This window comes from Centropristis striata, chromosome 16, assembly GCF_030273125.1.
Source record: "Centropristis striata isolate RG_2023a ecotype Rhode Island chromosome 16, C.striata_1.0, whole genome shotgun sequence".
NCBI classification, from domain to species: domain Eukaryota; kingdom Metazoa; phylum Chordata; class Actinopteri; order Perciformes; family Serranidae; genus Centropristis; species Centropristis striata.
Genome location: NC_081532.1, coordinates 30,340,568 through 30,367,206, shown reverse-complemented (window position 1 = coordinate 30,367,206; position 26,639 = coordinate 30,340,568). Strand labels below are relative to the sequence as shown.

General features: G+C 38.5%; 1 protein-coding gene across 4 annotated transcripts in view; it reads right to left on the bottom strand.

The window, feature by feature from the left end:
• Positions 1–379: 379 nt before the first annotated feature.
• Positions 380–26,639, bottom strand: part of tmem63c (transmembrane protein 63C) — a 41,378-nt gene continuing 15,118 nt past the window's right edge. For 2 of the 4 annotated variants that reach the window (XM_059353617.1, XM_059353618.1), the window contains exons 2-23: positions 24,278–24,503; positions 19,677–19,756; positions 16,764–16,851; positions 15,286–15,323; positions 14,431–14,573; positions 13,444–13,495; positions 13,247–13,355; positions 11,784–11,857; positions 10,971–11,051; positions 10,770–10,890; positions 10,457–10,590; positions 10,183–10,305; positions 8,147–8,300; positions 7,955–8,061; positions 6,397–6,483; positions 6,219–6,284; positions 5,955–6,117; positions 5,769–5,874; positions 3,433–3,600; positions 3,224–3,336; positions 3,062–3,136; positions 380–1,590 (exon numbers count right to left, since the gene is read on the bottom strand). In XM_059353617.1, the coding sequence (XP_059209600.1) occupies positions 1,360–1,590; positions 3,062–3,136; positions 3,224–3,336; positions 3,433–3,600; positions 5,769–5,874; positions 5,955–6,117; positions 6,219–6,284; positions 6,397–6,483; positions 7,955–8,061; positions 8,147–8,300; positions 10,183–10,305; positions 10,457–10,590; positions 10,770–10,890; positions 10,971–11,051; positions 11,784–11,857; positions 13,247–13,355; positions 13,444–13,495; positions 14,431–14,573; positions 15,286–15,323; positions 16,764–16,851; positions 19,677–19,756; positions 24,278–24,487 (2,523 nt within the window). In that variant the 5' untranslated portion in view covers positions 24,488–24,503 and the 3' untranslated portion in view covers positions 380–1,359. Of the gene's footprint in view, positions 1,591–3,061; positions 3,137–3,223; positions 3,337–3,432; positions 3,601–5,768; positions 5,875–5,954; positions 6,118–6,218; positions 6,285–6,396; positions 6,484–7,954; positions 8,062–8,146; positions 8,301–10,182; positions 10,306–10,456; positions 10,591–10,769; positions 10,891–10,970; positions 11,052–11,783; positions 11,858–13,246; positions 13,356–13,443; positions 13,496–14,430; positions 14,574–15,285; positions 15,324–16,763; positions 16,852–19,676; positions 19,757–24,277; positions 24,504–26,639 lie in introns of those variants that run through there. The other 2 variants (XM_059353619.1, XR_009395874.1) reach the window with 2 other exon arrangements.

Here is a 26,639-nt window from a genome sequence, read left to right as displayed (position 1 = left end):
ATGAATAAGAATAGAAATGCACATCTCATTTATACAACAGAGTCAACATGCAGTGGAGAGTCACACAGAAGAGGTTAATGCAACTGAAATCATGATACAGTTGAATTTTACAATTTGTATTCAGGACATAACAAACTTTAATTTTAGCAGAAATATTTGACCAATACATAATAAATTAAAAATAAATACAAATACATGATTTGAGCCATCATGGTAACGGATTAAAATAATAATTTAATAAATAATGTATAGGGATATTTTGTCAATATGTCCAAAGGTAATTTTACCTTGTTTGTGTAATCAATTGAAAAAACAAAAAAACAAAGTGTAAAAAATGTGACTTTGCTTTTTGTTGGGGGTTATGTGTGGATCTCTAGCAAAGAAATACTGGCACAAAAGAGGTTTGTCTCAAAATCATTAAGTTTTGGACCTTTTTTTTATATAACTTTCAGCAAGAAAGAAAACTAGCATATGCAAAATGTTGAATTAACCATTTGAAATAAATAAATAATAGTTGAATCACATACATACAAGGGGAATCTTCTGATTAAGACGGGACAGTTCTGCAAACCCTTAAACAATCTCTGGCATCTCTGCCCCCAACCCAAAGCACAATATCAATGACACCAAAAATACTGTAGCAAAAATAGCGACCTTAAATTGATAATAGTTACAACAAGCTTCAGGTACAGTCAAGCTGCTTGTGCCTCCTTGGAGAGAGTATATTACAGTACATCTCTGAGTTACATTCGGCCCTCCGTCTGTCTGCTCTCTCACTGCAGATGGCTTCACAACTAGCTGCCCTCACCCTCAGCCTCCCCGAGCTCTGCCGCCGAGGAACCAGATATCACCCGTACCACCCTCTGTCAGTCTGCCAGGGCAAGCCTGCTCACACCACCCACACTGATGGGAACTTTCACCTCCAATCATGTCCAAGTGGCACTGCATGGAGTATCTCTGACGGCAGCCTCAAAGGCTTTTCCACCCCAGTCTCTCTTGTTACTTTTAACCTTTATAACTTGCAAATGAAGCCGTAGAAGAAGCTGGGATCCCTGTCATGGAGCATCCAATAGTTGAACTGAAATAATCTGTACATTTGGGGATGTATCTTTTGTAGAGACAGGTTCAGAGACGTTTAACTGCTTTCTATGTATGTATAGTGATGTTTACATGGATCCTGCTCCTGTATTCCATCCTCTTCAGGTTCTTCATCCTTTCTAACGAGCCGGTCTGGTCTCAGGGTCTGAGGCAGCTAAGTTGGAGTCTGAGGTCAGTGGCGAAAAACGCAGCATTGCGGCATTTAGCAATCTGTGTTCCCCAGATGAAGGACACGTGGAATCAGCTTAGGGGGATTTGGTGTTACTGGAAGCCCACGGGGCTGTCCATGAGTGGGCTGGAGCAGTAAGGGTCTGGAGGGTCTTGGAGCTCAGTCTCATGGGTCTGGGCGTGGCCTTCCTCACACGCCTCTTCCTCTGCCGGGCCGTGGCTTGAACCCTGGGAGCTGGCCAAGGCGCCGTAGCTGTGGTGGGCCGGGGAGGGCATGGGAGTCAAAGCCAGCTCTGGCTCCAGCAGCACGGACGCCACAAACAGCTGAAGGAGGAAGGCATATAGTTAATGATGGTGCAACACAGTAAATCACTTGGTTCAGGGGGAGTATTTGAGAAGAAAGTAACTTCTAAATTTGGCTTTGTTAAGCCACCCTACACTTAGGAGTAAATACTTAAACCAAGTTAAGATCTTAACAAATTAATAAGTGTTTATAAATGTGAATGCAGCAACACTGACTCACTAACTTAGGACCTGAAAGTTCTTTGCACTCGACACAAACGTTACACACACAGTATAAAAACTTAGGATCGATGTTTGGTGGCTTCTGGCTGATTTACAGGGTTATTTCCTTTTATATTAAATCTAACAGCGAATCAAATTAATTTTTTACTCTAATTTGTACAATCCACCTCTAACACAGACTTTCTCAGGTCTAAGGAATACAAATTATCACAGTATAAAATTATAAAGTATTACAAATATATTTTCCATAGAAATGGCTACAACATATCCCGACCCCTAATTGATTATCTCTTAGCATATAAATTGCCAACTTAAACTTACATTTGAGCCATTAACACTCATTAACATTTTCTCAATTTATTTTTAGCTAGAATATTTTTTTATTCACAGGTAAGTATATTATATTTTTCATAGAAATGGCTACAACAATAACCTTGATCCAGTCTTATAGTGAAGTCAATGGCAACAATTATGAATCAAGTTTTTGGAGAAGGATCAATAGTCTTCTGCAAGTCCCGCATTATGTGAAAGTATTGGTGCTTTAAGTTTAACAGTAAAAGTACAAGGGATGAAAAGATTAGATACTCAGTACTGGTATGGGTCAGACACTGGCCAAAATCACTGGATAACTACTGCAGGGATATGATCCAATAGCCAAATTATCATGTTAATGATTATCTAAATTTGAGGCATCAGACATGAAAAAGTGCTATACATAAAAAGTACCCATTATGTGGAAAATGTACTCATCATAGAGATAATACTACTGGATTATTGCTTTTACCGATGCTCTCATGTGTACGTAGCATTTTACTGGTATAGTTGGTCGATGTGCTTATTTAGCTTCTGTTGGTCATATATCACAAACACTTTATAATATCAACATATGGTTTGCATTTAAAATATTAAATCTGCAAAGTAACTAAAGCTGTCAGATCAATATATTTGAGTAAGAAGTACATGTTCCTCTGTAATGTAGAGAAGTAGAAACAATGGGATGTCATAAAATGGGAATAGAAGCTCAGAAACTATACCTCAGTGTAGTAGAGTAAATGCACTAATTTATAGACGCTATTGCTGATAAATTCAACACTGTTCAGCAGCTGAATGTCAAATATCAGACCTTCCTATTAACTTACAGTGAATGCACCAGCCTAGAAAACTCCTTCAACAACTATTCCTAATGTAACTTTGTACACAAAACAACAACTACCGTATTAAAAAAATACAAAAATGATCAGGCTAATAAAAGAAAAATGTGAAAGTGTACACTGGAGGCAGTGGTGGATGTTACAGTGCTCCTGTCGCCGTCAGTGAACGTCCCCTCTGCTGGCTGATCAGACATCTGAAACAAAGAAAAAAAGAATTACTATTCATTCAGCATGAGTGCGTCTTCACATGAACTCAGTGTGTGATTCATGGCGGAGTTGACCTGGTAGCTTGTTGACTTGTCTGGTTGCTTCCTAAGGCACAAGCGGAAGAGGGAAAAGGCAGTACAGGAGAGCAGGGACACTAAGGTGAAGAGGGTGATGGGATGCACTGGACCTGTGACAGTAAGGGGAGATAGCAAGACATGGACCCTAATTATACAGTGACAGTTACAGAAACTGTATCAGGGAGAAAATGGAAGTGATTAAGTACCTAATCGGAGCACGGAGAAGAAGAGCAGCCAGAACATGCAGAGGATGGGAGCCAGGATGACCTGGCTGATGGCTGCTCTGTGGATCCGCTGGCTGAGTTTGGTGGGAACATATGCATAGTAGATGTTATATCGGTCAACCATGTGCTTCAGAATCGCATAAAGCAGACCTAGAGGGGCAGGGAAACATGTTAAATGTTAAAAACACAACAGTGCACATTTATTTGGAAAACAGACAGCAGTAGGGATGGGCGTTTGGAAGAAACCTGCCAACTCGAGCATCTATAACGTTAACAATCAATTAATCGATTAATCGCTATGTTTTATACATACTCCAGTATGTATAGAACATGCATATATGGGCAGTAAATAAATAAATGATAATAAAACATATATATAAACCTGCCAACTCGAGCATCTATAACGTTAACGATGAATTAATAGATTAATCGCTATGTTTTATACATACTCCAGTATGTATAGAACATGCATACATGGGCAATAAATAAATAAATGATAATAAAACATATATATATATATATATATATATATATATATACACACATATATATATATATATATATATATATATATATATATATATACACACACATATATATATATATATATATATATATATAAACCTGCCAACTTGAGCATCTATAACATTAACAATCAATTAATTGATTAATCGCTATGTTTTATACATACTCCAGTATGCTTTTATTTTGAAAGGACAGTAGGCTAGCTTTTTTGCTCAAATTAATACTCTTGTATTTTGTGTGTTTTATGATTGTTATTGCAATTTTCAGTTTGCAAACTGTAGCTTTATCCAACTTCATTCTCAGCTCATTGGCTTACTGACGAACAGCCGCAGAACTGAACGCTCGGTGTTTCAGTTCAGTGAGTACTGATAGTGACAGTGATTCATTATTCCCATCGCTAGACGGCAGCATTGTTGACTTAGGGTGGAAAGATAGAAAACCTTTGTTTGGTCCTTTAATATCAAAGTGATATCTTATATTTAATTATCTCCAACCTCCAAAGTCCACCAAGGCCCACATATAAGGCATCAGGGCCTCAAACACAACGCTTAATGCAATGTGTAATTAAATTATTGTGATTACTAAAGTGTGTCCTGATTGTTTGAAAAAAAGTCTTAAAAACAAACAATTTCCATTTATTTTGTAAATTAAAGGTCCCATATTGCAAAAAGCGATAAAACATTTCTACAGGTCCATCTAAATAAATTAGAATATTATAGAAAAGTTTATTTATGTCAGTAATTCAATTCAAAAGGTTGAAATAACACATTATATAGATCCATTACACACAGAATGAAACATTGTCTTAATTTATTACATTTCCTCTAATTATAATGATTATGGCTGACATTTAATAAAGACCTAAAATTCAGTGTCTCAAAAAAAATGTAATATTACAAAACACCAATTTTAAAAAGTATGTTTAATATGGAAATTTTGGCTTCTGAAAAGTACGTCCATCTATATGCACTCGTTGGGGTTGGGGCTATTTCACTTGAACTACTGCAAATTGACTTTTCCATCATATTCTAATGTATTGAGATGCACCTGTAGGTGCTGTATAATTACAGTGAAAGTATCAAAGACTTTTTTTTGTTTGTTTGTTTGTGATGTCATTATATATAAGTAGAAAGTGCTGCAGTGACAATATTTCTGGAGGGGGTCTTAAAGAGACATGCACCCCAATGGAGCATTTCAGATAGAGGGTGAATAGAGGTTAATTTAGAGACAGTCTGAGGAGAATAATGTGTTTTCTGAACATTACAGACTGAAGACACCTGACCTAAAATACAAGTATGAACCTGTAAATGAGCATAATAAGTCCCCTTTAATATTTTGCCATTCCAGTTTCCTGCATTGCTTTTTTGTGGTTCCACCAAATGAGATTATCTGCCTCAACCTCTGCCTCAGAAAAAAATGCCAATCTGCAGAAAACAGCACAGATAAAATGCACAGAACAGCAGGGTAGTATATATGAAGGGGCCCGTTCGTACTGATGATTTGACTGCAGAAGCAAATAGAGGCTTGGTGAGCTCTGGGCAGAGACAGGAGCAGAGTGGGCGTCTGGCTCGCAACTCACTGTGTCTGGGTGTCTGGGACTACAGCAGCAAATTCACACAGTCTGCATTGGACTGGCATGCAGCAGAGGAGAGTGAGGTTACAGTATGAGGGGAGATGACACATACACACACACAAGACTAGAAGGGAAGGTGATGGGATGGTGAAGAAAGACAGAAGGTGTAAAGAAGGAAGAGGCAGATGAGGATAAAGGAGGGTCACTGTATGCTGCTCACCAAAGGGTGTAATGATGGGACATGTGATGCTGTAGGTCATACTGACTGCAAAGATACACATGGTCCAGGCGTACTCCAGGCCAAACTGGAACTCATAGGCCTGGCTCTGCAGAAACACACAGACACAGTTAGACTTTGACCTCCTACAACAGAGCACAATCTGATATATCTGACATGAAAACTGACCCGTTTGACATGAATGCGCTCAGCCTGGGACTTAGCAAAGCAGAGGCGGAGGGAATACACCGTCAGTGCAGGGATACGAAGCAGCTCCATGGCCGTGCCAATCAGACTGGATGTAATCACATAGTTTACAAAGAATGCACCGTTGTCAGGGAGAAACACACACCTGCACCGAGAAAACAATGAAGCCTGAGTGTTTGGCCGCAGTCGAAATGTCATAATAAACACATTCATACTTTTCACAGAGACAAAAAAGAGTAATCTTACTGGAATTTGACCTCCTTCTCATCCAGGAAGTGGACATCAAAGAGCCATGTGAAAAAAAGGTCCAGGCTGCAGAAAGAATAAAATAAAAGTGGGTTAAATTGACAGAATTGCATAAAAACAAGTATAAAAGCAAGGGTTAAATGTTTGTTTTGTGCATGTGGATGTGATGTAACTGTACCTGGACAGACCAAGTGAGGGCAGGATGATGACCATGAAGACCAGCAGGAAAAAACACTTGTGCATCGTTACTTGGTTCTCACCAGATCTATGATATTAAAGGGATTAATTGAAGAGTGGTTGCATGAGATACTTAGCCATAGTCAGTGTATTACTTAGATTAGATGGTGGTCGGCATGCCCCCAGTTTGGATTCACCAAAGTCACATAATAGCACAACCAAAGTAAATGACTGAGGCAGCACTAGACCTGCAACTCCTGTATTCTGTGATGTAAAATTACTGTTTTTTTTCAATGGTGTCTTGTGTCTTTGAATGGCTTCAATTCCCCCATGTGAACTGATACAGGGCCGTCTGATGGAAAGGTAAAGTTTTAAAAATATTCTAAAGATAGTATACACTTAAATGGATACTCCTTTTCTTAAGGCGGCCCTTTTTTGAGGTGATTAAGGTACGTTTTGGGGCTACATGGTGGTCTTGCATCACAAGAGGGTCACAGGTTCGACTCCGGCCTGCGGCTCTTCTGTGTGCAGTTTGCATGTTCTCCCCGTGTCAGCGTGGGTTCCCACCGGGTTCTCCAGCTTCCTCCCACAGTCCAAAAACATGCAGCTTAGGTTTAATTGGTGACTCTTAATTGTCCGTAGGTGTGAATGAGAGCGTGAATGGTTGTCTGTCTCTATGTGCCCTGTGATAGTCTGGTGACCTGTCCAGGGTGTACCCCGCATCTCGCCCAATGCCAGTTGGGATCGGCTCCAGCCCCCCATCACCATGGGGGGCTGTGAATCAATAATTAAACTATGTTTTGCTGCTGCTCCTGTCCACATCTTTACATTGCTTTGCGATGTGTCAGTACTCCTGCCTGCTTCTCCAAACTGGCCTGCCGACCGCCATCTACTGTAGGTAATACACCGACTATGGATAAGTACCTCATACAACCCCCACAAAATCTGAACCATCCCTTTAAATGAATAACATGGGATTATGCAATGCACATTTAGTTATAAAACATATCTTTGCAAATCCCTTCAACATTTCCAATGTGAATAATGTAAAGTCAGCTGACTCTACATTAAAAGGACCGTTGAGTTCATTAGCACGAACAACGTTTTCACTCCAGTAAACAGTTCATTTGCATTCCGCATTTCGCACATCACGCCTGCACAACACGTTTGTGGGGGTGCTTATGTAAAGAAAGGGTGCTCATAGGTGCTGCGTGAGGTTGTCTCCCTATGCACAGTTGTTCCGCTCCTCCTCCTGCTAGTCACCATGTGCTGTTCCCCCCCTGTGCATGGTGACTACTGTGCATATCATTATCCTCACATGGAGATCTCTATGACAACCTGCCCAGAATAACAGTGCAGAGAGGAGAGTGACAGAGAGAAGGAGGGAGAGAGTAAAAAGAGCAACAGGGTGAAAGAGAAAAAATAATTGAGATGAAAAAAAAAAGAAATGCTGAGAACTGAGCAGAAGACAGGCATGAAGGGTCCTTTTGAAGAAGGAAAGGACAGGAATCTCCATTTCGGAGGAGAGAGGCGAGTGGTGGCCGATGGCTGGTGAGTACCTGGTCCAGTGGGACTCAAAGAAGGCTGAGTAGTACACGATGAAAGGCAGGAGCACCGAAAACGCCCACAGCAAGAGGGTTGGGAAGAACTGGGTAATGACAGGGCTCTGGATTGGACAGCAAAATTATTAATTAATGAAAGCGAAGAGGGTTCAAATGTAGAATTTACAGTCACACAGTTCAAACCCTGACCCGCAGGCTGTCCACAGGCCTTGTGACGTTGAACTTGTCCATGGTGTTGACGATGATGGCGGGAGTGGTGAGGAAGAAGAGCAGCAGGAAGAGGAGGATGTTGAGGAGGACGCATCGGAGCCACCAGCGAGATCCGCACACTGACAGGTTTTCCCTGGTGACGGGAGAAATAATGAGCCTCAATTCACAATCATCCAACAGGACAGACAGGCTATTTAACACACTACTCTCCCCTGACACGCCTGCACTGTATGTATTGACATAAGCCTGAAATAGCTCCGTCGCCTCTTGTATGTGAGTTGGTGAGTGTGTTTCCACCGCACTGGGCTGGAGAGCGGGTTGGGAACAGCACACTTCATCGCTCAGTTTTAATGAAGGAACAAAAGTACCTGCTCAACCCCGCAGGCAGCCTGCGACTGCTCCGATCGCCTAGTTAGTGCAGAAAACACATCAACACAAACACACTGCAGCCAATCAGGCGTGAAGCACAAACAGTGAGCGCTACCATCTCTTTGGTTAATATCCCATACATATGCATCACTCACTTGTTACATAATCTCGCTGGGACTGCTGCATTCGTTCTCAGGAACAGGCATTATAGCTAATCCAATCATAAATACGAATTAAGCTGTAAATGGTGTTTGAGATCTTCTACACACAAGAAACAACACACTGATACATCTTAAATGTTACCGTTGGTTGCTTTGATGTTCTTAAAGACAAGCACAGACCTCAATTAAAAAATAATGTGACTGCAGATATGGAGAAAAAGCTGATATGCATAATCTTAAAAACGTGTAGCTCTTGTTTAAGTAAATAAACTCTTTGAGGTCTGCCATTACAAGCTAATGTTGCATTGACAAGTAAAATTACAGACTTCAAACATTGGTTTTAAGTCTAGCCATGATCCAGAGGTTACCAAAGATACCAAATATGTCAGGGTTAATTACAGGGAAAAGTGTCCAAATGATGGAAAAGACATGTAAAAGTGGATATTGCGCTCAAAATATGTGTCTGTGTGGGTTTCCTCCCACAGTCCAAAGACATGCAGGTTGGGTTAATAGATTGCTTGTACTGTAGGTGTGAATGTGAGTGTGAACGGCTGTCTGTCGGTGTACCGATGCATGCTGGGACAGGTTACGGCTCCCTGCAGCCATGCACACGAATAGTTTATATAATTAATGGTTGGATATCTCTGTTTCATTTAACTCTCTGAACCCCAAGAAGTTTCAGGGAGTTCTTTGGCTCCTGACACATTTTACTAACTGTGGCCTCTTTTTTCAATGCAATATACAAGTCCTGCACCTCTATGGAAACAGAACAATCATGGCTAGAAGTATGGAGAACTCAAGAGTCTCTCGTGCAGTAAAACACAGTTTTAATGACATTCATTTTTTTAATGTGCAAGTTAAATTACTATATAGTAAGTAAGTAGTATATTGTATAGAATCTATATATACAACATTTTTGTGCCTTTTGTGCCCACAAGTATTACCAATATTGGAAAAAAATGGGGGCTCCACATGCTATACATATTGAAGTATTTACATGTTTACAATCTCTATTTAGAACCTCCCTTTTCTCTCTGTTCTGTGTAACAGCCTGTAGTTCAGTCAAAGATTTGCAAAGATTTGCAAAGATTTGTGCTGAGGAGTGCAGACTCTAATGTTTCATTTTACAGGATCTCGTTCGTTGAAACGCTTTATCTTTTGGCAAAATTTTAAATGAGACATGGAATAAAGGGAGTTTGAAGAAATATCACTATTTTAAGCTTAGATTTGGTTACTTTCTTGATGGAAACATTTGTCATACATGATTCAGTCATGGATTTTCAGACATTTAAAAATTTGTTTTGACAGTTTCTGACTATGATACATGGTGTTTTTTTGGTGATTTATTCAAAGAAAACATGCTTTTTAAACTGGCCATTGGCTTATAGGAGTCCAAAAAAATGGTGTCAGTGTGTTATATGTTGGCTTTGAGGCTAATCAAAGGAAAATAAGGACTTTGTGTTTTCTGATAATGTCTGTACTGACCAGATGATGTCACTGGGAGCAGGTGCATAGCTGACTCCCCATTTGTGCGACTGCACCACAGTGGTGATGCTGGACTGCTGGGGTCTGCGACGGCAGCGCACACAACTGTAGTCCTTCACAATGCTGGAAACCAAAACAAGAAGATCAAAAGTGCTGCAAAAAAAACACCACTAGGTAATGCCTGCTTGTGTGAATGTTATGGTTGCTCGCTGAGTTGATGTGATGAGAGGATCTGACAGACATAAACCTCAAAGTCACGCTGTTGTTTACTCACACAGCAGTCATCCTCTCATCACGGAAAGTCACAAAGGCAATGCCGAGCCTCTTCATGGAGATGCGGTTCTTCTCAGCATTAAACTCATCTGTCCGCTTTTCTTCTAACTCACTGTAGTACTGTTCTGCATCCACCTGCAGAAAAAAAAGTTAGACCACACATTACTAACTGCATCTCCCACTCTCAGAGAGATCCTCATACTTACTGTGGCATCTTGTTGCTGCATGCACCTACTTCTGGTTTGCAGTGCCATCCAGTGGTAACATTCTTTCTGTGCAGCTACTTATCCTGGTCAAGTTGATAAAAAAAGTACCTTTTCAAAGCCGCAGATGTCGCAGCAGAATATCTGAGCACATGGATGGGTCTTGATCATGATCTTCCCCTCCTTTTGGGCCTTTGTGGCAAAATACAGCCGGCCTTTCATTGCCTTGCGTCTGTAAAACACAACATCCTTAGACAAGAGCCTGATACTGATCCCAAACTGTGTTGTTGTAACCTGTAGCAGCTACTGTACCTCTCTAAATCCAACCTCATCAGCTTGTGGACATCAAAGCAGAAACGGATATCATTGACCGTACAGCTGGGGTAGGCCTCACTAGTGAATGGAGCAAAAGGAGTTATTAGTAATGAAGGCGAGGAGATTGTGTATGCACGATAGTTTAGGATTTTTTTGCTACATATAAGCCAGGTTTGGCTTCCAGTGTAGAGCATTCTACCAATCACTTCAAAAGCCTGCAGTGAACTGGTCAAGTGTGGTTGTAAAGGTGCAAGTGGCTGCGGTGAAAGGTGCTCATGCAGAAAGGCACACTGGAATTGCACAGATCTTTGTAGTTGCAAATATAATAAATAATAAAAGTGAAGCTAATAAAGTTCAATTAAATGCATGCATGTTATCCATTTTTTAGAATACATGTACATGACCTATATTAATATATGTCCGACCCCTTAGGAACTGAGTTGGAAATTATGTAAATACATGGCCAGAATGAACATATCTGTTTGATCAAATAATCATCTAGTGATATTCTCAATAGCTTTAAATGATTCCTTGGCCCAGAAAGTGTATATTTTGACACCAAGATTGACCTTCTAAATTGTTTGGAAGATATATTGGTTCTCATAGATTTTATATGGCTGCCATCTCCAATCCACAATCTTGATGAAGTGGCTCCCATCAAAAATGGAAACTCATGTTGATGGAGAGCATGTGGAAAATATTTGGTGCTTTTGTCTGACATGTCCCCTTTATTTTGCTAAACCGCCTGACTAAAGATGAGGGATGATTTTACTTGACTTAACAATGAAAAAGAGAAGAAATTGTGTGTACTGGAAGTGTTTGGTGATGAGTCCTGGGTCAGAGATCTCTCTTGGTATGCAGGTAATCATCAGTGTTCTGGCTACCTGCAACACATAATGCAACCACCATGAGAAACAGCTTTAACAAACTTTAAAAAAAAATCTCTATGGATTACAATGCCGGTCCCCCCTTTGGTTCAACAGAAATATCTTCACAACTACATGAACAAATTTGGTGCACACATTCAACCTCCCCAGAGGATGAATCCCACTGACTTTGGTGATTCCTCTAGACCAACCATCAGGTTGACATTTGTGGTTCAGGGTGAAACAAAACGTCTTTTCAACTACTAAATGGATTGAAATTTGGAACACACATTCATGTTCCCCTCAGGATGAATTGTAATCACTTTGATAATCTATTAACTTTTTATTGAACAAAACCATCATAAAAGATAAAGAAGTGCCTTAAACATGCATTCTTACTAATGGCCAACAGGGAGCAACTCCACTGACTTGAAAAATAAGTCAGATTGTATAAAGTCTATGTAAAAGTGATCCTACTTGTTAAGTTGCATGTTAGCTACACCTATTGTCTTTGTGGGGGTATAATGGTGGTGGCCATGGTTATGCATGTAAAATTCTATTCTTAAGTATTGTGTCATCTCGAGCAACAGTCGATGTGCTTATTGGACTATCATTGGTAGCAGAGGATGGTTTGCTGTACCTGATGCATGCTTCAAAGTTCTTCACAATGTCTTTGAAAATTGTGTTGCATTTATCATCATCATGACCTGAGCATGCCAGTAGTTTTTTTAGTCTGTCAACTGAGGCATGTCCAAATTGTCTGTGCAGTTTTAACAGGACTGTCTTTTTCCTTTGTTATCATGTTTTCTGTCACATCGAGAATTTCATCCTCATCATTTAGTGTCTCGCTTTCATCTGGGTCACTATCATCTCTCAAGTTGACACAATAATGTCCTGATGATGTCAGTTCAAGCTTCACAGGTTGCTTAAAAGCAATGGCATATCTGCCGGGACAACTTCTGTTTCTATTTTTCATCTAGTCTGTCCTATCTTGGCTGGATTAGTCATTTTCCTTGTTGAGTGAACACTTCTCACTTTATTTATTCCTCAGTAAGCATTCTCATAATTAGTTTATGGTTTCAATCTCTAGTTTCAAGTCTTTTTCAATACAGCTTGAAGTTAATTTTGTAAATTATGATCCCATTTAGAGTAAAATAGACGAGAATGCTTGAGGCCATGCTGTAATTAAAAAGTTGCTACCTTGGCACATTTCAGTCTAGGCCCTGCAGTCTATGTTTATGAACAAATATCTGTAAATGTAATGGTGTTCCCATCAGCCTCAGCTAGATTTTTGTGTTTAGCCTTAATTAGCATGCTAACAAACTAAACTAAAGGAACTGGCTTGATAAGATTAATATAACTGGCTAGGCCTTGATGTTTAAAGAGCACGACTTGATGGAAACAGACCTTCTCATCTTCTCTGTACTCCAGCCGTATCAAGTGGTGAGCCATACACAGCAACGTGATGATGAAGTAGACCAGAGCGAAGATGCTGTGGAGCCACAGAAAGCTGTCCCTACAAGGCACAAAAACTCTGTTGTAGTTTAAACAAATACAGAGCACAGGTTTGCACAGTTCTGTGATATTTCATGTGTTACACTTACTTTGCGTTAACATTAGCCAGTGTTGTTCTTCCAAAGTTTTCAGGACTGTCTCCTGTAGAAATAATGAACCATGACAGAGAGCCAGACATTTTAATTTTCTAATGCCTTAAAGGAAACCCCTCCTCTTTTGTCTGGCGGCTGAGGCAACAATGAAGCAATGGCACTATTCAGGGCACACGCTTTCCATCCCACTTAATGAAATCTCTCTCATCTCAATGAAATTTCACACAAAATTCAAACATCGCAGTCATGCCTAACTCTGCTGTTTGAATCTGGGGACCCTTTGTTTGCTGTTACCATGGCAGCCTGCCATTGGGTGTTGTTTTATTTAATCACTAGGGTGACACACTGGTTCATAACATGACAGCCAGCAGTAATAAAAAAGTTTCTGTGGACGGCCCAGCTCCCCATAATGGCTCCTGCTTCGTCCTGATATGGAATGGCTTACTCAACACTTCCTACAAAATAAGCACACAACTGCCAAAAGGCATTTCTGCTACTTAGCGACTAATTTTCTACACCATCCCAACCCTGACACCTACATGTGTATGTTAAGAGGAAATGAAGCACTTTCTATTCCTATAATTCTAGGCCGATGAATTGCCACTGGTATGCTAGCAACTCCCATTAGATGAAATGCAGCCTTTGTGTGTATAAATAGCAGTAGTTTCACTTCATAATGTCATTTTATGGGTTGTTTTAAGTTAAAATGACCATTTGAGCTGATTTCAGACTCGACCTAATTTCATTTATGCAATATACTTATGCGCTTTTTTTAAACGCAGCTTTACCACAGATTGTTTTAAGCTAAAGTTTCCATGCATCCAACCAATAAATTCTGTGGTGTGTAAATGTGTGCGACTGTCTCTGTGTGGCCTGGCTTCTCTCCCTGCGAGATGCCCCATATGCCTTGTCTGAGGTTAAGGATATCCCTTGGCTTTTTCAAACAGTCGGCCTGCTAGACCATCATCTGAAAGACATAAATACCCAGGAGGTTCCCGGAAAAGTTGACCGGCAGGATTACGGCCAAGGACAGCAGGCAAACCACCGTCATGAGCAGGATGATGTGGCGCTGGAAGGACAGGTATGTGACGGCGTCGATGCCGCATTTGCTACGGATCTCCTCATCCCTGCAGAAACAGAGAGGGGGTGGGGGGTCCTTAGAATTATCCTCAAAGACTCTCTATGCTAAATGGCAAAAGGTGAAGTGATGCAAATTGTTCTTGATGCATTAATAATGGAATTTCCACATGGACGTAATCAAAAGCATGCAATCTTGATCTACCATACAGCATGTTAATGGCTCTACAGGTTATATACCTCATCACGAGTAAAACTGTGGCACCACTACTTTGGTGCCAGAAGCTGTGGTTACCAGGCGGGAGGTTCAGGAAACCCAGTGTCATAAAATAGAACAAAAAAAAAGCAGTAGAAAAGAGGGGCACGCTGGTCACATGGCAGCCCACACATTGCGAACTCTCAGGGTGGGTTTGCACTTTCCCAGGGATCCCAGGGTGAGCCGCTGGCACGGGAGCTAAAAACAGAAGCACCCAAACTCCACCGTAATACTATGGAAACCATGGGCACAGTGAAAATCGCCTTTTTTACAGGCCTAAATGTGTTGTGTGCAGTCAGACTGGAGCGAGAGCAAATATTCAATGGGAAACCACGGCACCAGCGGTCGCATGAGCCCAGACTCGTTTGTTTTTGCTGCTAAATGACATATAACAACAGACTTTACATTTGCCGGTGACATCAGCTTTGAAGACAGTAGGCCAATAAAAGGATGGAAGCTAAGATGAGAGGAGAGTAAAAATAATTACAAGGGCAACTGCAACTTACTTCATATGGTAGAGTGATGAGAGCCACGAGCAGAAGCCCTGAAAGGAGAGCAGAATAGTAAAACATCCAATGGATTACTTATTAAAGATAATAAATGACACGTGCATGCATGTCTGTGCACACCACATCTGGCTACTTGCATGCATCCTCTATTTGCATAGTAATAGGGTCTGCACAGTGACACAGAGATTTAATAGGTCTAGCCTGGAGCAGTAACCACTTTACTGCAGCCTCAGCTTTGAGTAGGCACAGGGCGATGACTCCAGTCTGACTCTTTGTCTTACACCGTTGTAAACATGCAGAGAGTGACCTCAGTCTATCACACAGGTGTCACGGAGTCACAGACAGTCCAGCTGAGTCATGAGCCAAACTTTCCTCTTACAACAGTTGACGCAATGCCATCTCAGACATGTGGACTTTATTGCAGAAGTGCAGTGTGCTGCATTTTTAGACATCAATATATCGTTGAGAAATTCACCATGAAACCTTGTTATAAGGACTGTAAATAAATTATAACATGCTCTAGGGGCTGGTAAACTGTCTAACATCAGTGGTAGTGTTTCTTAAAAATAAGAATGCATTTCTTATAATGTCGTTCTCTTATATTTTGTAACGAAAACTGTCTGTTTTTAACCACTAGTGGTGCTGAAGAGCAGTTTTAAGATGTCACTTTATTATTTGCATGTGTTCTACCATCGTAATTACTGAATGCACATGCACAAGCACAAGGTCATTTAATGCCCTTTTTTTGTCGAGTGTCACATTTTCCTTTACTGTAAACAGTGTTACTACTTTACTTACAATGAGTGAAAAGATGCTACAAATGCTCCACAAAATTATTAAATAAAAAATGTTAATTGTTCAAAGGAATAATTGCATCTTTAAAGTAAGGCTGCAGAGCCACACTCACATGTACAGGTGCATCTCAATAAATTAGAATATCATAGAAAAGTTTATTTATGTCAGTAATTGAATTCAAACAGTGGGAATAACACATTATATAGATCCATTACACAAAGAATGAAACATTTCATGTCTTAATTTATTTAATTTATTCTAATTATAATGATTATGGCTTACATTTAACGAAGACCTAAAATTCAGTGTCTCAAAAATGTTTTAATATTACAATTACTCTGAGAAGTATGTCCATCTTTATGAACTCAATACTTAGTTGGGAGTATTTGACTTGGACTACTGGAAATGGACTTTTCCATGATATTCTAATGTTTTGAGATGCACCTGTAAATGTCAACAATGTTTGAACTCATAAAATAGATACAAATGTCTTTCAGGTATGAAATGCATTCAGCATTATTGTCAGACCTTTAGGACACTTGATTTGTGTTTTGTTGAGAGAAGCTGGGTGTAAAAAAACGGTGTTTGTTATGGATGAAATCCACAGAGTACCTTTAATTGATCTGAAGGGGCTATTAAGGGGTTTTGTTAGAGTTATTAGGAGCTGATGAAAAACTCACCATGTCCTTGGTCTCAGAGTCGGAAGGACTGGACTCTGACGGAGACTTCTCTTTCTCACTTGGTTCTCCATAAAACAGGGATGTGAGACTGAATCGGGTAAACAAGACAAACAAAGAAAAAGCAAGATCGTCATAATGACTGAGGACTGTCATGACCTCATCAATACATCTTCTTTACAACATGGTCTCACAGGAATCCGTGAAATAGCCACGGATTTGCTTAACTCAAAATCCGTGAAATAGCCACGGATTCACTCAAATTTCCGTGAAACTGACACGGATTTCGCTACAATGCAAGTTAATGACAGTCATGTCCCGTGGCTATTCCAACATACAAAGTGATTATGTACATTCACTGAGTGAATATTTAGAAAATAAAACATATATTTCTCGCTAGAAATGTGATCAAAATCCATTTTTATGCAGAAACTAAGTCAAAATATTGATTTTTTCACTAAAAATGAGAGAACTGTCCGCCATGTTTTTGTTCTGACCGCCGGGACCTTAAAAGTCACGTGACTTGGAACAAACCAATAGGAAAAAATATTAACTTGCATTGTAGCGAAATCCGTGTCAGTTTCACGGAAATTTGAGTGAATCCGTGGCTATTCCACGGATTTTGAGTTAAGCGAATCCGTGGCTATTTCACGGATTTCTGTGAGACCAGGTTTCTTCTTTATGTAACTCAGTGCTGCAACAACAAAAACATAATGCAACTGCAGCAGACAGTCCCACAGTCCCTTTGTGTGTGTGTGCGTGTGTGTGTGTGAATACATAAAGAAGACATGAAACACGTTTAGTATGGTCAAATCTAATAAAGCCAGAGTGATGATTGAATCTGTGGATATTTGTCTCTGGGCCGTACCACTGACAGTTCAACAGCGTGTCAAATTAAGCAGCAGAATTGAATTAGTGTGAGAGAGGACCGCTTGGCAAAACACACAGATGCTGCTGGCCCCAGGGTGCTGCGAGGCCACTGCCGGTCAGGCAGAACTAATCACGCCCACACTCCCCTGAGAGACGACGCAGGTCAAGCAGAGGAAAGCGGCTGCAGACTCCAGCAGACATCTGACTGGACCTGGACTCATCTCATATCCCTAAAGGTATCTAATAAATAATTCATTATTTAAAGGATAGTTATATTCTATAGTTGTCTTGCTGTAAACAAACCCAATTAAAAAAACAACAGTGAATCATAAACTATACTAACAAATACCGTATGTGCAGAAAATGCTTTTTCTTATACCATGTTGCTCTAAATACCAGTAGTGGAAGAAGTATCCAGATCCTTTACTTAAAATCCGTTACTTTAAAAGTACTAATACCACACTGAAATTACTCCACTACAAGTAGAAGTCCTGCATTCAAAACTTACTGAAGTAAAAGTACAAAAGTATCAGCATCAAAATGTTCTTAAAGTATAAAAAGTAAAAGTACTCGTTATGCCGAATGGACCCACTCAGACTGTTTTATATATTTTTAAACATATTGCATTTTTGTATTGATGCATTTATGTAAGCAGTGTTTTAATTTTGTAAAGATAGGGCTCATTTTAACTATGTAATATAAGCCCACTGTTATGAGGTTTAAAATATCTAAACACTTTAACTTTATCATGTTTTTTATGTTAAATCTTGACCTGAAAAGTAACTAAAGCATTCAGCTAAATGTAGTGGAGTAAAAAGTACAATATTTGCCTCAAAATGTAGTGGAGTAGAAGTATAAAGTTAAACAGATGAACTTTTGCACACCTGAGTCATATGCATGCCTTTGATATTTTTATGGGATTTGTTGCCAATGACAAACACCAGCCTTCCAACCTTGTCCTATAAGTTATTCATCAAGGTGAAAGTGCTAAACATCAGCTTTTTTAGGCTTCTAGAATGGAAGGATTTGCAGCTTTTCTGTTTTATATCACTGTAAAATAAACACATTGTGGATTAGGGCTGCACACTTGGACAAAACTAGCAATAGAAAGATGATGCTTTTGGAAATTATGATGACTTTTCAGACATACTACATGAATCAATAATAGAAATAATTGTTAGTTGCAGCACTGATTTTAAAAGAGTGAGAAGGCTGAACCACTCAGTTTACATATTCTGTGCATACATATGTCCAGTGTTGGAAAAAGTATTCAGATCCCTTACTTAAGTAAAAGTACTAATACCATATTGTTAAATTACTCCACTTCAAGTAAAAGTACAAAAGTATCAGCATCAAAATGTACTTAAAGTATCAAAAGTAAAAGTACTTGTTATGCAGAATGGCCCCACTCAGATTGTTTTATATATTCCTGCATTATTTGTATTGATGCATTTATGTAAGCAGTGTTTTAATTTAGTAAAGATATGGCTCATCTTAACAACCTAATACACTGTTATGAGGTATCATTTAAAAACAAATGTCTAATTACTTTAAATTAATCATTTTTTTCATGTTAAATCTCGACCTGAAACGTAACTAAAGCTGTCAGCTAAATCTAGTGGAGTAAAAAGTACAATATTTGCCTCTAAAATGTAATGGAGTAGAAGTATAAAGTTATATATAATAGAAACACTCAAGTAAAGTACAAGTACCTCAAAATAATACTAAAGTACAGTACTTGTGTAAATGTACTTAGTTACAATCCACCACTGCATATGTCCGGCCTTTAACATTGTGATATTTCCACTATAAACATAAAAAAAGTAGTTGTATTATTATAAGGAGCAAAGGCAGAGTAGCTCTTTGCAAGAACTTGAATCCAACGCAGTGCCATTTATTCTCAGCAGAGGGAGCTGGAGGCTTCGGGATCAGGCCTCAGGAGTGGTTCCCCTGAGGATTACTTCTCCATCTTAATCGTTGCCATTGCTCACAAACCAGCAAGTGTATCAGATTTCTTCCATGTAAGACAGCGAGTGATGGATTCACCTGTCATTCTCCATCAGCAGAGCCAGGCGGCCGTAGTCCCAGGCAGCCTTCCTCAGGCAGGAGAAGATGAGCAACAGGAACTGTAACACAGAACAAGAACATGAATGCATGGAGCAATCACACACACATCCGCTCTGGGTGGGCCTTATTCAAATCCTTTCCATATAATACTGCTCCATTTGAAAGCTGCAGCCTGCATTCTACTTAAGAGACTGCACATAATAGACAGGTTCAAAATGCAGCAGGAATAATGAGCCATCTTTCTTTAGAGTGGTACGTGGTTGTCTTGGAAACTACCAGAGACAGGTCAGCATGCACACGCGAACACATGCTGTGCACTGCTGACAAATGAGTGTGGTCAATAGCAAGAATAAATATGAAAAGCCTCCTTTTTTGCCACAAATGGAAGCTAAACTTTAGCCTTACAATTAAGTAAAAAAAGGCTATTCATTGATATATTATAGCACCCAATAATGGATTCATGCTGAAGAGCCCTGGTGAATTTTAAAGAGCATAACTGGGCGATAATGGATGAATGTTTACAAATGCAAATGGACTAAAAGTGCAGATGTTTGATTTTAATTACAGCATTAAATGATTAACTTAGAAGACATTTGGGTTAGTGGACAGGGATGACAGACATGTTAATAAGAAGAAAGCCTATAAATGATTAATTCTTTAGTGAGCTTCAGAGCCATGCTGAGACAATGAGGGTGGCCTTGACTGAGTCGCACAACTGAATAATGAGAGCATGTTCAGGGTCCAAACTTCCTTAAATCAGAACCTCTCCATTATCTCTGTGGTGTCCGTCTCCTTCCTCTCGTTTTGTTTCTCTTGGTCTCGATGCGTGGGCATGCTCTCCTTAAAGTCCCACACATGATTTATTCTGTATGATGATGGAATTGATGCAGAGGCGTGCTCCCGTCACCTGGGGGGCGGTGGGGCGTGCTTTGACTCACGCTTGTCATTAAAATACATCGCTCGACCCTCTGCGTCGTCTTGACAACCAGGGGGCGATAAAATGAGCCAATTAAAAGACAGAGGTGGCAGATTGAGAGTGATATCAGAGATCAAGCTTGACAAGGCCTGACAGCCTATTATTATCTGGAGACAGCAGGAAAAATACGCCGTACTGTGTTTGTAAACAGTTTATACAATGTGTTATACTGGCGAGGGGAACATTCAAACATGCAGATTTAATGAAATTTGATGTATATGGCATGCACATAATGTATGTGTGTGCATCTGTGTGTGTTCTTGTACATTATTATGAGATCTGAAAGACTTGACTAATGATGTGTTTTTCAAGGCAATGGTTTAATTTTAAGTTTGATTTTTCTCAGAGAAAATAACAACTTTAAGTTCCTGGCTCAGCATATTAATATGAAACTGGACATATTAATTAGTCTAGTGTTGCAAATACAATGCAATATCACTCTTCTTATTGTTATTTTAACTGTGACCATCCATCATTTAGACCTGTTTCTCCTTTACAAGGACACTTGGGGCTGGAAACCCATGCAAATCCCCCAATTGACTTTTTTAGCAACCGAATTGTGGAGCCTGTTTGACTTACAAATGAGGTTAATACACGGACGCTCATAAAGTTGGAATAAAACATTTTTTACCTCTTTCCAAGAAATGATTGTGACAATGTGATTTATTCTTGACAGTAAGTGTATATCTTATCACAACGTTATTAATCTTCCAAACAAATCACAATGAAAATGAAACCACAATTAACAAAGGATTGTGTCTGAAAAGAAAATTATTCCATCTTTATGGGTGACCATGTATTTCTTCTTCTTTACTCATTATAATTAAAGATATACGAGTCTTAGTCTAAGGGTTCTTCAGCAATGTAATATTGCACTTTCATAAAGTTGGGGGACTTTTTTTAAATGGTAAAAAAATTAATGCAGTATAGGTCAAGCTCCAAAAACACTGCATGATCATTTCCCATAACATAACCTGGTAGAAACTTTCATTAGGTTTTTTCAAGCTGGTAAAAGCTCATATCTTTTAAATGTCAAGCAACTTGGACTGCAGCCTTTGTGTAAAAAAGTCTCCAAATCCAAGATGAGATGACATCCTGTTGGTTATTTTCTCACACTTTATAAAGCTCCTCCACAGTTACAGAAGATATTATACAATTGTTTTTAATTAGTAGTTACCAAGTAAGACAAGTAAACTGATCTAATGTCTAAAATCATTGATGTACACTTGTCTAGTATCACTCATATTACAGCACTGGTTACGTTATTTCGAACCTGGGGTAAGGTTTAATATAAGGACCCAGTTTACCATTACAGATACATTTAAAAACATGGTAGTGAGAACTGTACAAAGTCAGCAGAAGGTCCTCTCAGTAGGGTTGGTCGATTTCTACCAAACTGAGATGATATCCTTAGTGAAACATCACTATGAGGGGCTTGTAGGCCATAATTCATTCTTCCCCTTCACATATACAACTTTACTTTCACATACACACATTTTCTGTGAATGTGAGAAGTATTCTTTGTGAATGTGCCTATAGATTCCTTAGATCTTCTAGTTATGATACCAGTATCTCCAGTATATTTCAAAAACGGTGAAGATACTGATGGCCCACCAATGCTAAATATCAATACTTGGCGGCCATGAATCGATATAATATTGCTACGCAAAATACTATGCTGTATCAATTTTTCCCCCACCTCTAGTAAATAATATATAATATAATATATATATGTATATATATATATATATATACATATATATATAAAATAAAAACACATATACAGCGGGATATTCCTGTGATTTAAAAAGCTTCGTCTTGCTCCCGGTGGGGATTCCCAGTTAGAGGAACAATAGAACAAAGAAATGAAATGAGTGAAGTAAAAGCACTGTCCTTATGAGGCCAAAGACAACGTGTTTGAAAACAGGTCAAGGTCTTCCACATCTCCCCGGGTGCAGTAATGTGCTGCTCCTAGCATGGTGTGTTCACTTGTGTGTAGAGGATGGGTTAAATGCAGAGAACAAATTCACTGCTTGCTGTTTCGGTGTGTGTGCAAAAAGCTTCTTAAGAGAAAGTAAGAGTGCATTACATAGAATAATGTAAAGTGTGTCGTTAAAAGTCTGAATTAGTTTGAACAAATTCTAACACTGGTTGATTTGGGAGGCCTATGAGCACCTTCAGCTGCACCTGTGAAAACAGTCTGTGCACCATTTTAAGCACTTTTTAAGCACTTAATAAATGTCACTGCAAACATGTGTAGGCGTGGATGGGAGGCGGGGCTCTTGAATCCAGTGGTTGATGACTGTCACCCCTACCTCTCAATTAATTCAAAAAGATGAGCATGTGTGTTTTGACATGTTTCCGAAACACTTTGTCGGGATTCATTTTACACATTAACTTGTGATGTCCTGCAGATCTAACACACCTGATGCTGCTGTTGTACTTTATTATCATTGAGTGAATAGCATGAGACAGGATGTCCATTAGATACTGTATTCTGACCATGAATAACCTCTTGTTGTCTGTTTGCATCAGGGCTCCTCATAACATCTCAACAAGGTGTTGGCAGCTCAGGATGTATTCACAGACCTTGTTATCGATGTGAATATATAAGAAGAGATGACTCGGAGTGTAAAATATGGCGACAAGCTTCTTGTTGTAAAGTGGAATCGTGGTTCTAACGGGAGCTGAAAGGATTGGTGGATCATCTTTTATTTAATTGTCATAATATTAATCCATTTTAAGTCATTAGTAATTGCAAAATATCATTGTTTCCAGCTTCTCAAACATGATTTATCTTGTTTTCTTAGACTTCTATGACGATATGACAAAATACTGAAAAATATATAGAAAATGTGATTTTTTAAAATTATTTTCCGAGCATGAATAAATAAAAATCGTACAATAAAATAAAAATACACCATAAATCTAAATTGTTGTGTAAAGTGCAAATCTTAACAGTTGCCAAATACAAAAAATGGAAGTATTAGAAAATAATAAAAATAATACTGCAAATGTGAGTGGTGGAATGTAACTAAGTACATTTACTCAAGTACTGTACTAAACTACAATTCTGAGGTACATGTACTTAACTTGAGTATTTCCATTTATGTAACTTTGTACTTCTACTTCACTACATTTTAAAGCCAAATATTGTATTTTTACTCCACTACATTTAGCTGACAGCTTTAGTTACTTTTCAGGTCGAGATTTAACATAAAAAACGTGATTAAACATTTTTATAATTTTTTTTTACATCACTACATCAAGAAGTAGGAATGTTGTCATTTTCACGATATGCATTTTTTTTTATCATATAAAAAATATACCGGTATTATCATGAACGATTCGATATGGCACACCCGTAAACCAAATATGTTTTGGTTTTGCACAAAACAGGACTTTTTAAGAGACCATGATGGGCTTTGGTTACTTGTCATGGACATTTTTTGCCATTTACTTACATTCTATACCGAACAATTGGTGCTGTAGGGTTGACTCTACTATCTCTAAAATGATTAACTTTGTCAGTCCTGTGAGCTGACTGGCACCCTGGCATCTAGTCAACAGCTACTGTGTATATTATTGGGTTGTGAGTTTGTACCATCCAGAGCACGACGTTGATGGCGAGGACCGTGGGCACCCCTCCAAACGGCAGACCCTGGAGCACGCTGCTGCGGGAGTGTGAGCGGTAGCATCTCTCACTGGTGCTGTTGTCTTCCCCAAAAGAGTCCAGAAAGCTGAGAACGTCCAGCTCCACAGCTCTCCCCTCCGCAGGGGGTGCTCTCGTCACAAACAGCTCAGAGTGCGCCATCAGCACTGGACCATACCTGCAGGAAAAACAGAGGAATAAAGAAAGAGACCATGAGCCACCTGTGGAAGCTTTCAGGTGCTTGGGTTTAACATACAGTACAGGCCAAAAGTTTGGACACACCTTCTCATTCAATGTTTTTCCTTTATTTTCATGACTATTTACATTGTAGATTCATCATAACTATTAATGAACACATGTGGAATTATGTACTTAACAAAAAAGTGTGAAATAACTGAAAATATGTCTTATATTCTAGTAAGCAAAGGGTGGTTACTTTGAGGAATCTAAAATACAAGACATGTTTTCAGTTATTTCACACTTTTTTGTTAAGTACATAATTCCATATGTGTTCATTCATAGTTTTGATGACTTCAGTGGGAATCTACAATGTAAATAGTTATATGAAAATAAAGAAAACGCATTGAATGAGAAGGTGTGTGTCCAAACTTTTGGCCTGTACTGTACATACTGTTCCATAGTGCAGTCACATTTACTGGTAATAATATATAATATTTATTTACATCCGACCACATTAGGCCTTTATTAGGCCTTCTGTATTTTTTCTATATTATATATGTCATATACCACTTATACTATACTGTGTATATATCTGGATATATTTATTAATTGATGTTTATACTACTATATGCAACAATTTATTTAACCTATTTAACATGCTAAAATATATTTTCTCCAATGTGCAATATTTGTAAAATGCAAGTACTTTCAGAAAACAAACAAACACAAAAAATATATATATTAATATTAAATGCCAAATAGCAGAAATGTATGTATATAATATATAATAATATAATATAATAATAATTTTCTCCAATGTGCAATATTTGTAAAATGCAAATTACTTTCGGAAAACAAACAAACACAAAAAGATATATATTAATAATAAATGCCAAATAGTAATAGAAATGTATGTATATAATGTGCATTGAATGTATGTATATGTCTTATTTTTCATAATCTTAGTATGTCCTCTGTATCTATGTGTCTGTATCTTAAGCTGCTGTGACAACTAAATTTCTCCACTGCAGGATAAATGAAGTTATATATTATCTTAACTTAAATAGTATTTCTGTAATAATCAAAAGATTGTTTGTTAAGATTAAAGAGAAACTTTTGCACTAACTTTTGCTAACATACTGTTAACTCTAAGCTATTTCTACAGTAGCACAAGAGGAGAACAATTATATAACCTACAAACTGACCCTGTAATGTGAGTTAAATAACAAGTCTGCTAACAGTAATTACTGGTCATACCTCACTGAGTAATACTGTAGCAGAAAACAGGCATTGAACTTTTCACTTTAGAAGAGGAAGAATGTGTTATTTAATCTCTCAAACATAACAGAGCCTTACTGGAAACATTAGGTTTAGGTCATGTCATATGCAATCAGATTCAGATCTCTTACTTAAGTAAAAGTACTAATACCACACTGTGAAATTACTCCACTACAAGTAAACATCCTGCATTCAAAACATACTGAAGTAAAAGTACAAAAGTATCAGCATCAAAACGTTCTTAAAGCATCAAAAGTACTTGTTATGCAGAATGGAACCACTCAGATTGTTTTATATATTATAAATATATTGTTGGATTATTATTATTATTGATGTATTTATCTAAGCAGCTTTTTAATTTTCTCAAGGGAGGATCAATTGTATCTTCTTAACATACTGCTATGAGGTTTAATTTCAACAAATGGCAAATCACTTTAAATTGATCATGTTTATGTTTAATCTTGACCTGAAAAGTAACCTAAGCTGTCAGCTAAATGTAGTGGAGTAAAAAGTACAATATTAACCTCAAAATGTGGTGGAATAGAAGTATAAAGTTAAGTAAATGGAAATACTAAATAAGTAAAGTACCACTTTATTAAAATTGTACTTAAGGACAGTACTTGAGTAAATATACTTAGCTACTTTCCATCATTGGTCATATGTTTCCATAGATAGTGGCCACATTTTCAGTGCCTATACTCAACCTGTATTGACCCGGTATTTACATGGACTGACAAATATGGTATTTGTGGATTTTAATGGAGCCAGTGGATACGGTGCTGGTAACAAGAAATGAGATTGTGATTTGATGGTCAGGTTTTTTTCCTCAGACAAGTGTCTCCCTCTCACTCTAAGT